The sequence below is a fragment of the Epinephelus moara genome, chromosome 18 (genome assembly GCF_006386435.1).
Source record: "Epinephelus moara isolate mb chromosome 18, YSFRI_EMoa_1.0, whole genome shotgun sequence".
In the NCBI taxonomy this organism is placed as follows: Eukaryota; Metazoa; Chordata; class Actinopteri; order Perciformes; family Serranidae; genus Epinephelus; species Epinephelus moara.
Genome location: NC_065523.1, coordinates 12176244 through 12189776, shown reverse-complemented (window position 1 = coordinate 12189776; position 13533 = coordinate 12176244). Strand labels below are relative to the sequence as shown.

General features: G+C 43.2%; 1 protein-coding gene across 1 annotated transcript in view; it reads right to left on the bottom strand.

The window, feature by feature from the left end:
* The window catches only part of gas7a (growth arrest-specific 7a), a 31012-nt gene extending 17706 nt beyond the window's left edge, over positions 1 to 13306 (bottom strand). The window contains exons 1-3 of the mRNA XM_050068678.1: positions 12733 to 13306; positions 5596 to 5685; positions 3278 to 3393 (exon numbers count right to left, since the gene is read on the bottom strand). Coding sequence (XP_049924635.1) covers positions 3278 to 3393; positions 5596 to 5685; positions 12733 to 12861 — 335 coding nt within the window. The 5' untranslated portion in view covers positions 12862 to 13306. The remainder of the gene's footprint in view (positions 1 to 3277; positions 3394 to 5595; positions 5686 to 12732) is intronic.
* Between the last annotated feature and the right edge of the window lie 227 nt (positions 13307 to 13533).

Here is a 13533-nt window from a genome sequence, read left to right as displayed (position 1 = left end):
CGGACAAACTGAATTGCTAAACTCCTATCCTTAACACCTTCTGAATTCACCTGTCATCGTTTCCCTTCAATGTCTGTAGCTAAACTTTTCAACACCTGGTTATGTCGCCATGTATATCGGCCTTGTGACAAGCTAACTTTACAGCCTGACAAAATATGCTTTAAGGTTGCGGTACGTGAACACAATGGGCATGATGGGTCCTCATTTACCCACAGTTTTAGGTTCTGGGGGGTTGGTAACACATCGTATGTAGCCCCTACCAGGAATATAATGCGATTCTCCTCCATACTCCACAGGTCCCTCCAACTAAGCTTCCTCTTCTCTACACCGTCCCAATTCAACCGGGTCCATGTCATTGGTCCGACAGCCAATTGGTCCGACATCCCATTAGTCCGACGGTCCGTGGTGCTGAATGGCTCCCGGCGGGCATATTTCTGCCTTGATGGTGCGCCGCGACCGGCTCTGGGTCAGCTGGGAAAGGCTTGAGGCGAAGCAGGCTCACAGCTTGTGTGTTTGTCACTTTCTTTTTCATTTTAACCCACACCATGATCTTTTCCTAACCCTAACCAAGTGATTTTTGTGCCTAAACCTAACCAGACCTTAACCACAGGGCATCATGATGATTTCAGATCGGACTTCGGAACAATGGGTTTAATATGGTTGGAACAATGGGATGTCGGACCAATGGGCTGTCAGACCAATGGGCAGTTCCCATTCAACCACTGTCCCTGCTTAGCCTGGGCCACTACCTTTGCACCCCTTAAAGGTAGGGTCTGGAGGATTTTCCAGTTGCTGTTTGTAAACACACATTCAAATTCGGCCCCTCCTATCAGGCTCAACTCTCCCGGGTGTATGGAGCCCGGAGGTACGGAAGAAGGCTTCACAGAAGAGGTTCAGGCAAGGTTCGCGCTGGTGCACGCTCGGACACGCTCGGGCACGGCACCTGCGCTCTCTCATTGGCTGGGGAAATCTCCACCCAGAAGCGGTCCGAGCTCACAAAAACATCAAAATACAGTTAAAGGGCAGGAGCTCTGCAAACAGAGTCACCACCACACATGAGTAGAAGCCCATAGGTGATGATTAAGCAGGATTTCATTTGTATATGTCTATATTTTGTTTTGTTTGAAAATCCTCCAGATCCTACCTTTAAAATCTCCTCCTGTCTACATATCTGTTCCACGACCAGCTTCAACATATGCAATAGTTGAACCTGCAAAATAACCAATAACTATAACTATAAAAAGTATAAAGTGTCATACATATAACCAGTGGTAGAATATAACAAAGCACATTTACCTCAGTACAATTTTGAAGTACTGTGAATCAACACATTATATGGATGTATTGATTCACAGTACAAGTACTTCAAAATCTTACAGAGGTAAATGTGCTTTGTTACATTCTACCACTGGTTATATGTATGTTAGGTGTTATTACTACAACTGCCACAGTGTTACTTGATGTGTGCAAGGTTCAGTTTCCCCCTGAAAATAAATGATGCAAGAAGTATCTCAAAGTTTCCATCGTGCCACCACAAGGACAAAAGAACACAGACTAACAAATACTGCTGGTGATAACACACACAGAGATAAAACTCTGACGGCTCTATTGAACACTAAGAAGGTGCATTAATTGATTTTTCTGAACATGATGAAGAATGTAGCTGTGTTGAATATTTACCAGAATTGACAAAACTGGACTGAAATCCATCTAAAAGAAGAAGGTTAAAGATTTTATTATCGTTAGCAAATCCTAAAACCAACAATGCCTTTGTCTCAAACAAGACGTAAATTGACTAAAAAAATATATGCTTTCATTTTTTAGAAAGGATCTGTAACTTCCACCTCCGAACAGCTGCTCATTGTAGTTTTATCACATAAACAGGATGACGACAGGCATTTGTTGAGGATCATTTTCAGCGGCGGATTAATCCACATTTGTTGCTCTAGTGGGTATTTGTGGCAGCAGGACGGTGTGTGCGGGACTGAGTCAGATTAAACTACAGTGTGTGTGTTCATGGTAATGAAGGAACATGTCACCCAGTGCAACAGTGTGGCTCACTGATGTGTTTCTAATAGTTTTTGGACAATAATGGAGCCCTATGGCACAGAGGAAGAAGATACATCAGGCTCTGGATACACACTGGAGATAACACTAGTTAGTACGATCAATTTATTGTTAATTTTCAGGATTTTTATTGGATTTGTTGACAAAAAGAGAAACATAGAATATCGCCACACTTATAGTTTAAGTGAGGAGGTCACTGAGATAATAATTAGCTTACTGATCATCCAAGGTCAAACTTTTTTATATTAGCTTGTTTCATACAACCAATGTCTACTCTAAGGCGTCACAAATGAGGTGACATTTCGTGTAATATGGCCGACTTGGCAAAAACAGTTCTGGCTCTAACCTTGCTAATAGGACTTTTCACATGTTTACACATCAATGCACAGTTAGTCTTCCACTATGTTGAAGAACAGAGGCGTCAGCTGTGATGCGCCATTACAACCAAGTAGCCTTCTGATAACAGTTTTTTTCCCAGGCTTCTGATTGGCCAACATCTTTTAATTCCTTGTGTGATTGGCCCACACGGCTTTAGGGTTATGTGACTTTCAAGTTTCATGTGTTTGGCGCAGTTGGCATGGTGAGTGTGGTGCGCATGGTCTCCTACAAACGTCTTGTCATTTGTACTGACTGCAGTCAAAGCTGTCAGGTTTTTATATTTTCCAACTTACTCAGTCAACATTTCATCAAAGCGCTCCAATTTTTAAGTGCTGAAATTTCAACAGCGTATATGCACTTAGAGGTCCTAGGGTGACCCTATCTGTATTGTTAGGAAGTCTTGGAGGTGTGCAGCTCAGTGCTCAGACCCTCCACAGACCCTTCACGCACAATTCCCAGCTGCAATTGCGCAATTTCATTATACGCACTGCGCCAAAGCTACAAGTAGCATGAAACCTAGGCTTCTACCACTGCCTAATGGTTTGACATGCACTTGACAGTGCTTCAGATTTTTTTAACAATACTGCTTATATGGATGGGATTTGTTTGAGAATGAAGGAGAAAAAACCTGTTTCCAAAAATACCCACATACGTGAGGACTAGGTCTAATAAAAGCTTCTCTGGCTCCTGCAATGGAAATATTTCTTCCTCCGGAGTCTCAAGACACTGTGTGTCTGGCACTCTCGTTTATTAATTAATTAAAGCTGCTGTCAACAAAACTGCAGCCTCTGTTTTGTTGTTATAACAGTCCGATCTGAAATGAAAGTGTTACCTCTCATGGATAAACTCGGCCATCTCTTTCTGCATCTGTTTGCCCTTCAGCTGCTTCTGCAGAAGGACCTCGAAGCCCGCCACCGAGGTGGTCCCCTGGGGGTCTTTCTTGTCGGTCTAAGGAGGAGGAGGAGGAGGAGGAGGAGAGCATCATTCAAAAACAGCAGTGGACCAATAAACAAACACAGCTACAGCATGAGTTCACGGACAGAGCGTCCAGCAACACCTCTTTGTTGTTTATGTTTGAGAGCGTGTAGGGGTTTGTGAGAATGAGCTCTGAATGTGTGACTCACACTTGTATGTCAAGGAGGACATGCGTTGGTGTGTGTGCATCAGTCACTCCCGGGTGGATGTGTATTATGTGTGTGTTTCTGTGCACAAGAACAGGGTGATGTGCAACACTTTGTCTTGCATGTGACAGGACTGACGTTGAGCAGAGGTGTCAGATTTATTTCACACAGCAGGTCTGAGCAGCAGGTCAGTGCACGTACAAAATATCACGAGCAGCAATAACATGACAGGCTGCAAACAAGGAGCCAAACAGCAATAATGGAGGAGGAAACGGGCATCAGATTTCAGTCAGTTAAGCAGGCTGAAGGGCTTTTCGATACAAATCTAATTTAGGATGGAAATGTATGGAAACTAAAAATTACAGCAGCCACTGGGGGGACATTTAGAGCTGGATGATCACTGAAGAGACGCCAGACGATCAGTCTTCCACTTGTGAACCTCCGACATGAAAGCCAATTGTACCTTTTGTTAAACCAGAAGAAGAGCGGATCCATTTGCTTTTTTAGTCCCATCATTTGATGCAAGCATTAGATGCTTTTAACTGCACTTCACATTTGCTAGCAAAGATTTGTTCTAAAAGGTCAACAAGATGTGTTGACAGGAACCTTCTGGAGCTTTTCTGCTGGGTGTGGAGTTGGACCAAACACATAGATGATAAATCTTTGATTCGTTAGTTAGAAACATTGTCTTATGGTTCAGTTAAAAAAATGGCTTGGGAGTTACAAGACCAAGTTAAGGCTTATCAACAAAACAGTTTCAGTTTCGGTCAGATTTTTGAGGTTGATAACAAAATCAGTAATTCATAGATTTTTTTTTAACATAAACATTTTCAATAAGTCACTCTTAGGCCCTGATCACACAGGATGCATTTTAGCAGCTGGGGCGCCTCTGAATGGCTCCAGCTGAAAAAACTTCAACTCGGAGCAGAAAAACGCCTCACGTCATCTCCGCCTTTTGTGGCTTGGTGCTCAGACTCTCCACAGACCCGTCACACATGGTTCCCGCCCACAACTGTGCAATTTATTATCCGCAGTGGACTGAAGTTGGAGTTGAAAAAATGTCAACTCAGAGCGGAAAAATGCCTCACGTCATCTCCGCCTTTTCCCCATTGTCCTGTCAGATGATTCGAGAGGTGGGCCTACTGTCGTGGTTATGACAACAAGTTTACAGCTGACAAACAATGGAGGAGAAACTGGTGGTAGTGGTTGCTGGATACCCAGAACTATACAGCCTGACGACAGACAGCAGGTTGTCAAACTGGCCCCGAGTCATCCTAAAATATGCCTGGAGACGGCCATCATCGAGGTAAAGCTCCTGGACCAACTGGTGGTACTCCCCGTGATCCACCCTCTTTTTTAGGGTCATGTACCCACACAGATCTCCGTTTATCTGTGCCCAACAAGCTATTCACTGGCAGCTGCTCACCCTCAACCAGAGCTACAACAAGTACCCTCTGCCTGAACATTTTGGGGTCTAGATACTAATTACTGTCAAATAAATAAAATAAATATACAATACATTGATTACACAGGAATATTGGGAGGTGATGGGGTTTATGTTATTTGTCACAGATTCTGTGTGTACTGATCAGGACATTTTACAGTAATAAAATTAACTTGTCAGTGTTTTGTGGAGGTTTCTAAAGTAGCTCCAACATATGTTTGGCGTTTCTGTCAGCAAAATGATTAAGGACATATAAGATAAGTCGATAATGTAATTATTGTGACTGGACAAATTCAGATGGTAATACTTGTGTATTTTAACTGAAGTAAGATTAGGATTAGTAAGATTACTTGTTGCAAAGTAGTATTACTACTTTTACTTGAGTGAGGTATTAATACGTTCACCACTTCTGGTTTATCTGCAGTAAGTTATTGGCTGTTATACTGGCCCTATGTTTTCAGAGGACAGTGACTATCTATCCTGATCTTACTGGTTTGATCAGGTGTCTATATTTAGCTGGCACTCATTGTCATCAACACTTCACAAAGGATAGATCTACTGTACTTCCTGTGTTTTAGGACTCACCCAGAAGTAATCGCAGTAGCTCCATTCGTTGGGCTTCAGGAGCTGCTGCTCCGGACCTTCACCAGGCAGAGGGAAAGTCACACAGTTGATCTGATGCAAAAAGAGAAGAAACATATAAATCATTTATAACAGTGACCCTAAAACTGTGATATTTATCAGATCTGTGAGAAGTCAGGAGATGACATAACGAATGGAGATAAAATGATGTCTTTAAGAGAGCAAGTTATCAGGTCTGGGTTAATTTGGATCATGCAGATGAGAGGGGAAAAAAAAGGTCAGGCATGAGTAAACATACAAACGTTGGCCATCCAGAAGGAAGGTGACCCATGAGCCTTCAGGGGGAGAGAGAGACAACTCTGTCCACTTCAAAGAACACAGAGAAACCTTTTGTTCTACAGTATGAGCAAGCTTTATACACTTGAGAATATGTTGTGTTACAGATAAACACACCCAGCACTCAGCCTGAATACAGACTCCATGGTCCACAGCGTCTTCAATTACTCTTGGGGCTGCAATTATGTAATGTTCACCATCTGTGAGCCCTCCCTCCTGGCACTGCAAGATACCCTCTGTGCCATGTCAACCGCTGCTGCAAACTACATGGACATCCAGACAGGATGCTTCATCCACAAACATACAAAAACACACTGAGTCACGGTGTTTACTGCATGAGCTCACCACTGTACTGCTGTCACACAGACTCAAGAAAAACACACAGCATTTACAAGCTAGCTCAAATGAACTGCTTCATTCTTTTAACTTTCCAATGAAAAGGTGTGACGGGAATAATTGGAATCGTCTGAGCAACATGGTGTCAGTGAACTGCACAGAGGGCGTTCATGTTTACCAGCTTGTGCTGTGTGGGATGCTTTACAATCAGGATCAGCTTTAATGGCCAGTTGACTCTGGTTCTATTGCTCTCAGTATTCATCACATACACAGAAATATACATAAAGCCAAAACATATTTAAGCAGTGAAATGGTGCAGAGGACAAGGGGTGTTGTAATAACTTAAAGAATACTGAGGTGAAGCAAGTGGAAGCAAGAGGCTAACAACGAGAGAGGAAGGATGTGTGGCAGGTTAGATGTGCTGGAGGACTTTTTCCCACCCACAATCATTACAAAAAGATACACAAATTTACTCCTTGTACCATCAACATTTGAGCCATATGGTCCACTATCATGACATTTCTTATACAGTTAATATATTGATAGACTTGTTAGGAAACAGTTACAGTATTTACACATCCAGCAGTTCCAGAGCAACATGATGATACATTTGAATTCGAATGTCCATGTGATGAATGTAAGTCCAGTATTCACTCTGTTGTAGCTCTATTTTTGGTCTTTAGTAACACTATCTGTCTCTGTGGCGGCTAAATGTTCCACTATGTTCACCAGCTAGTCTCTAACTGTGTCTGTGTGCTGTTTGCTGCTGAGCAGGTAGTGTACAAACAGTTTTCACTGCTTTTTCTTTGAAAACAGCTCCCTGCTGTAGCTGAAAACTACGCTATGAGAGCTGTGAACTAGAATGGTAGAGTTGTGGGTCGGATAGAAAAACAGCATGCTGGCTGAAACTTAATATACGGATTTGTAAAGCCGAGGGGAGATTCAGATGATTCCTCTCTGGTTCATCACTGGCGACCCCTTTCACGTTGTCTCATCGTCATCGGATACATTGTGATCGTAAAAATAACCATTATAGCCACTTTAAGCTGTAAAGACAACACTGACATACAGTATTATCATCTTTTACAGTTAATATGGCTACAGTTGCCTGTTTACATACAGCAGACATGGAGCAACAATATTATTCCCACTATCATCCCTATGTTTCTGTTTTCATCTGATCAAATGTACTCCCTTTTTATAGTGGCTTACTTTGTGTGTTGTTTGGTGTTGGGCAGGAAGTGTAATGTGCAATCAGAGTTTTCATGGAAATGGCTGATGACAATTTTATATGCTGAAGATGATGAAAGTGGTTAAACTCAAAAAAATCAGGTAGGGGGAATCTGAGGGCATTCTCCCCCGGAGGAAAATTACAGTTATTTTAATTTGCAAATGTAGCCTTCTGGAGCGTTTTAAGTTAGAACACAATGAGAAAAAAACATCTAGTTTCGATTAACAAATAAGGTTTATTGCATTTTATTAGCTCAGGCTGCAGATAACAGTCAAACTTGACTTCAGGGCTGGGCTATTAAAAAAAATCAAATAAAACAAACTTTTTGACCAAATACTGCAATACTGATATTGCAACATATTATGGGGTTGACTAGTGGTGGGCGATAAAATGATAACATATCGTCTCGCAATAAACACTTATGCGAAAAAAGAAAAAACCTTCCTTATAACGTTCGATAATGTTACTGTATTCTGTCAGGAAAAAACACGAGGAAAGCCGCCCAAGTTACCCTCGGAGTCGGGCTGTGCAAGGTTGGTTGCATGAACACACTCACTTGCTCCCTGGTAACCTAGAAATGGTGTCACGCAAACAGCTAACAATGTCAGGTTTGGTTGTGCCATCCTCGTGCATGAACACAGGGTTGCCAGTCGCTTACAAATATTGGTAGTCGTGGGGCGTCGGTGGCTTAGTGGATAGAGCAGGCGCCCTATGTACAAGGCTGTTGCAACTCCAACCTGTGGCCCTTTGCTGCATGTCATTACCCCTCTCTATCTCCCCCCTTCACACACAACTGTCCTATCTATAAAGGCAAAAATGCCCAAAAAATATCTTTAAAAAACGAATATTAGTAGTCGCGGGTTGTGTTTTTTTGGGCTTGCTCTCTAAACGTCACCTTTCTATATATATATCCGTCTAATAAGTTATTTAAGCGCATGATAGTATGTGGGACTGCGTGGTGTTTCCACAGCTCCGCTCCCTCCGCCCCTCTCCTTCTCCGCATACACACAGGTGACGGTCAGTCAATGAGACTTTTCACATTTAAATTGCGTGATTAATGGAGGTTCTTTAACTATTTCGCTAACAAGTAGGCAAAATATGTAAAGAATACAATAAAGATTTGTAGAAAGAGAAAGAGGGGGAGGATTCAAAGGCAGTGTGCAGATTGAGATTCTGTGTGAAATATGTAGCCTACTCACCATTCAGATCTTGTCCAGCATATACCAGCACTGTTACAGTGAAAGTAAAATGGCTCGTTATATATGCAACTTCTTTACGTTTTTGGTCGGCTAGTTGGTTTGGTAGAGTTCAAGGGCAATAAATATAATGTGTTTGTAAAGTAATTTTGGTTGCTTGTTTCTCTCCCAAGATCTGGCAACACTGAACACAGCGTGGAGTGAATAGCAAGAATGAGTGCGGATAGCGAGGAAATAGTCGAGTAGTAGTTTTTATACCATCTTGTGTATGTTCATTTATTTGAGTGTTTTCTAACTGTTGTGTTGACATTGCATTTTCCTCCATGTGCCTTGACTGAAGACTGTGATTGAAATCAGAAGAAAGCTATTGAGCTTAAAATAAATGTGTTAAAATGTATTCATTTTCTCCTGGTCCTTATTTTAAATAGGTTATAAAAAAATTATCAATAGTTATCGTTATCGATCAATATGAACCAGCTATATCGTGATATACTTTTCAGCCATATCGCCCACCCCTAGGGTTGACTATTGGTGACACTTAACTGTAATGCAACCTTTAAAACCAGAGAAGGCAACACCCAATGGTTTTAGGATATCCAAAATCTAAGATGATATCTAGGCTCATATCATGCTATTGATATATTATCAATATATTGCCCAGTGCTTGACCCATGGCAAACTCGTGGACAATCATTCTCGCATAATTCACTTTAGCCTGAGCAAATAAAGCTCCACACTGTGGCTTCTAAACATGACAAGAGTAACAATGCACATTATCGTTAAAAGTAAGACACGTGCCAAGGCTGAGGGTAGAGGGCGTCTTCAAGCGGATGTCACTGAGCTTCTACACTATTGACTGGACAATCCAATAAGGTTGATGCCAGCCTTAATCAGTGAGAAGGACCATCTTATAGCAAAGACAGATAATGCGCAACCTTTGAAAGGTGACAAGTTTGCAGGAGCTCTGTGACTCCTTTCATATCACACACACAGATGATTTATTCCTCAAAATGTAAAGTTAATGCACAACATCTGTCTCTGACATTCTCTTCTTTGTTGCAGCCTCACTGTGTGATTCATGATGATGAGTTGGGTGTAGTTTTGCATAAAACATACTGAGCTTGAAAAAGCTGAACTTCCAATAAACACTCGACATTGACCTCTTTATTCTCTGCGCTGCCACCGCAGCACTTGATCTGAACAGCTTCCAATAAACAACTTCAAAAACAGATGAGTAATACTCTTTCTCCGTTATATAATCGCTGAAAAAAATCCAGAGGAAATACAGAAATGGCTACTTGCCAAACGAGCAAACCGATACAACGGAAAACAGCTACAACATGCATAAACAACAGACACATTAACTCACAGCAACACTTCACAATCTAAAGGAACAACAGAGTGATTTACTCCGTGTGCCGACCAGTCACTTTGTTCATTTTCTGCCTCAGAGATCATACTGATTGTCATGGGCACCAGATTTTCCATTACGTTGGCTCCACATCTATCATGACTGTTGTTTATCTGCCTCTCACATCCAGCAGAAAATGAGACCATTTATCTAAAGGAAGGCTGTCTGGCTAACTTACTTCTCCTTTATGGCTGCTTAGTGAGGTGCTCCAGGGTTCGGGGATAAAATATTAATATAGATTGTCTTTATTACACAGCCTGTAATAAATCCATCTGAGGGACCTCATATCCAGCTGTTGGACGTGGGTTGTCTCAGCAGGCTACATCGCCGTGTTTGTATGTATACTTGAATGTTGCAGTTTAGCACAAAACAAAGCCGCGAGCAACATATAAGAGCGCAGATCTGTTGAGTGAATTGGGACATTTTGTCCTCGCTCAGCATTCATAAACATTCGCTCTCATGAGGGTTGTGTATCCAGGCTACAGGCAATGGTTGTTTCATTGCACATTTTAATGTTTATACTCATTTATTATTTTTTATTTTTTTGCTTTGCTGAATACAGGGGGGGAAAAAAATCATGACACAGTGGAAGAAGAAACAGCCCATGAGAGACATGAAAAAATAAATTGGTTGGCTGTGGAACAAACTCACCCTCTCTCACATCTCTGAGCGGAATATTTCAGCAAATGTGACTGTAGGATGCTCTGCTGCTGTTGCTAAGCGACAAATTACTTTTGCTGTAAAAGACCACCCCCCTCCCGTCAACACACACACACACACACACACACACACACACACACCTTAACACAACAAAACAATCTCAGACTCTATTCTCTCTATTCTCCTTCCATTCTCTCTTCCTCAATGACCAATCAAAAAGCCCCTTCCGAGTCCTGCCAACGGGGCCAGATGACACTCTTAACGAGCTGCTGTTCCCCCGAGTGCCTACGCCGGAGCGTACGCAGCATAGCAACAAGTCAAACCGCACGTGAATGAATGTTTAATAAGCTGAAAAAACATCTAACAGCATTTGTTCTGATTGGTCACAGTCCCTGAAGGTGAACACAAGGTTACAGTGCCTGCTATCTGATGTGTTAAAGCCTCGGCGTCCTGCGAGGGTCCATTTTGCCAACAGTCATGGATGTGTGCGTCTCCATGACAACTGTGGAGGGTTGTGTAATGCGAGGTGCACCGTGGCGAACAAAAAGACACCTTTGTGGACTGACGTCATCCAGCCACTGCTACAGTTTAAGTCGTTATCACCTGTATTTTGTATTTGTTTTCCCTTCATCAGCTGCAGCAGAAATATCTCACATTCATACATGAGTCTTGTTTACACCGCTGAATATTTTCTTCTGTTTACTAGCTGCATTTTCAGAAATTAACACTTCTCTGCAATCCTGTTAATTGGGAACTTATTAAGATATGAAATTGGGTTTCAAATATATAAAAATTGCTGTCATGCCTCAGCTCTGCAGGAGAATTTGACTGGATGCTGATGAAACAAAGAGTCAACAATAGATCCGTGAGCGAGAAAAGGCCCTGCAAAGAGAGTGGGAGAAAACAATCTTTTTTTAAACTGTATGTCTTCAGTGAATCTCTGAATGGCTCCCCCCCCCTCCTCCTCTTCTCCTATACCAATGTTTTCCATTTGAACACCCATTAATCAGTGCTGTTGCTTTTGTCACCATGGAAACTGGACTTGCTGCATTTCACGCAGGTCTGGTTGGGGTTTTTCACAATAGCCAGACTGACGGCTCCCGTGGCTGCAGCAGGTCAGTGAGCCCACCGAGCGCAAGATCAGACCCTTGTGAGACACAAAACCACCTCTGTCTGTCTGTCTCTCCCCTCACCATCACCACCGCCACACGGTCGCCTCACCCCCTCGCAGTCATCATTATAACAGATTACATAACCACAGCTTCTGTCTGGGCATCTTAAGACAAAGATACTGTATATACTTGGTGAAAAGCACATTTAATTTCTCCTTTGTGTCTTGCATTGAGCCTCATCACAGACTGATACCGGGGACTTTGCAGACCCAAATACAACTGTAAGCAAAAGGGGGAGTTCCTCATAGCTCAGCGCACAAAGTGTTCACTTCCCAAATGCTGCTGTGTGACCCGCACTGCCCTGCAGATTATACATGGAGCAGGGGGGAAACAGTATCACACTGAGCAACAACTTGGTGACAAAAACACTCAAGATCTTCATCTGTCAGACAGAAGCGACTCTAAAAATACCAACAGTAGTCTACCAGATTTCAATATGGTGCAAAAAGCAAAGCGAAGACACACTCTGCAGTGTCTTGACAACATTAATTTATTGCTGACAGCCATTAAATCAATATTATGGATCGAGGCCAGTCAGTGAGACAGAGATGAGTACAAGACTCCTGGATGGCTTCTTCATTCAGACTAATGTGGCATCCAGTATGCAGGGAACCCCATGTTACTCCAGCAGGACCCACAATGCATTATGATTTAAGCTCGAGGAGGATGTCAACAGATAGATAGTAAAGAAAGAAAGACGAAGTTCTGCAGCATGAGGAGACGCAGAGGATGGAGATGGAGACGGCAGAGGATGAAGAAGAAGAGAGGAGGTTTAAGTTGGAGCTCCTGGATACTCACTGTGATCTTGGTCTCCTTGACCTCCTTGATCTGCCTCTTGGCCGGTGAAACAGAGCCCGGGGGCTGCGGGGCGAGACAGGAGGGATCGTCAAAACTCTCCTCAGTGTCAAAGCTGGCTTCCATCATCATCCCTCTCACCTCCTCCTGCTTCTCTATTCTGGGAAAGCCTTACTCTCTCCTCTCTCACTCTCTCTCTTTCCCTCCACGCACTGAGGCTGCCTTCAGTCTCACAAGCTACACAGTGAGTGGAGAGGAGTCGCGTTGCAAAGGGGGGTGGGGGGGAGCAGGGGAGGGAAGGAGGGGGATGTAGCGTTGGGAAGGTAGCGTTAGGGGTGAGGAGGAGGAGGGGGGGTTATGAGGGGGGGAATCGGTGGCGGCTGTGGGAGCGTGATGAAGTCTAGCCTCCGGTTAAGCTGCTGTCACACGAGTTTTAAGGTTGAAGGCTGCGAGGAGATGGATGCTGCCTGCCAGGGGCTCTGCGTCCCCTCCATCCCCATCAAGCCTCACCTCCACCTCTCACCCAACGACGTCCATGCAGAGAGAGAGAAAGAGAGAGAGCACTGAGCCAGCTCATGGACGGAGATGTTCGAGCGTAAAGGCGAGGATGTGGAGAAAAAAAAAAAAGCATAAAGAAATAGTAGGAAGAGGAGGAGGAGGAGGGAGAGGAGGGGGATTTATTTACATGATCCTTGCCACACCTCCCTCCCCAGAGAGGCAGATAGTGTGGGAGGAGGGAGCAGCAGTGCTGAAGGTGGTGATGGTGGTGGGGGTTGGTTTGATGGAAATGGTTGAATGATGATC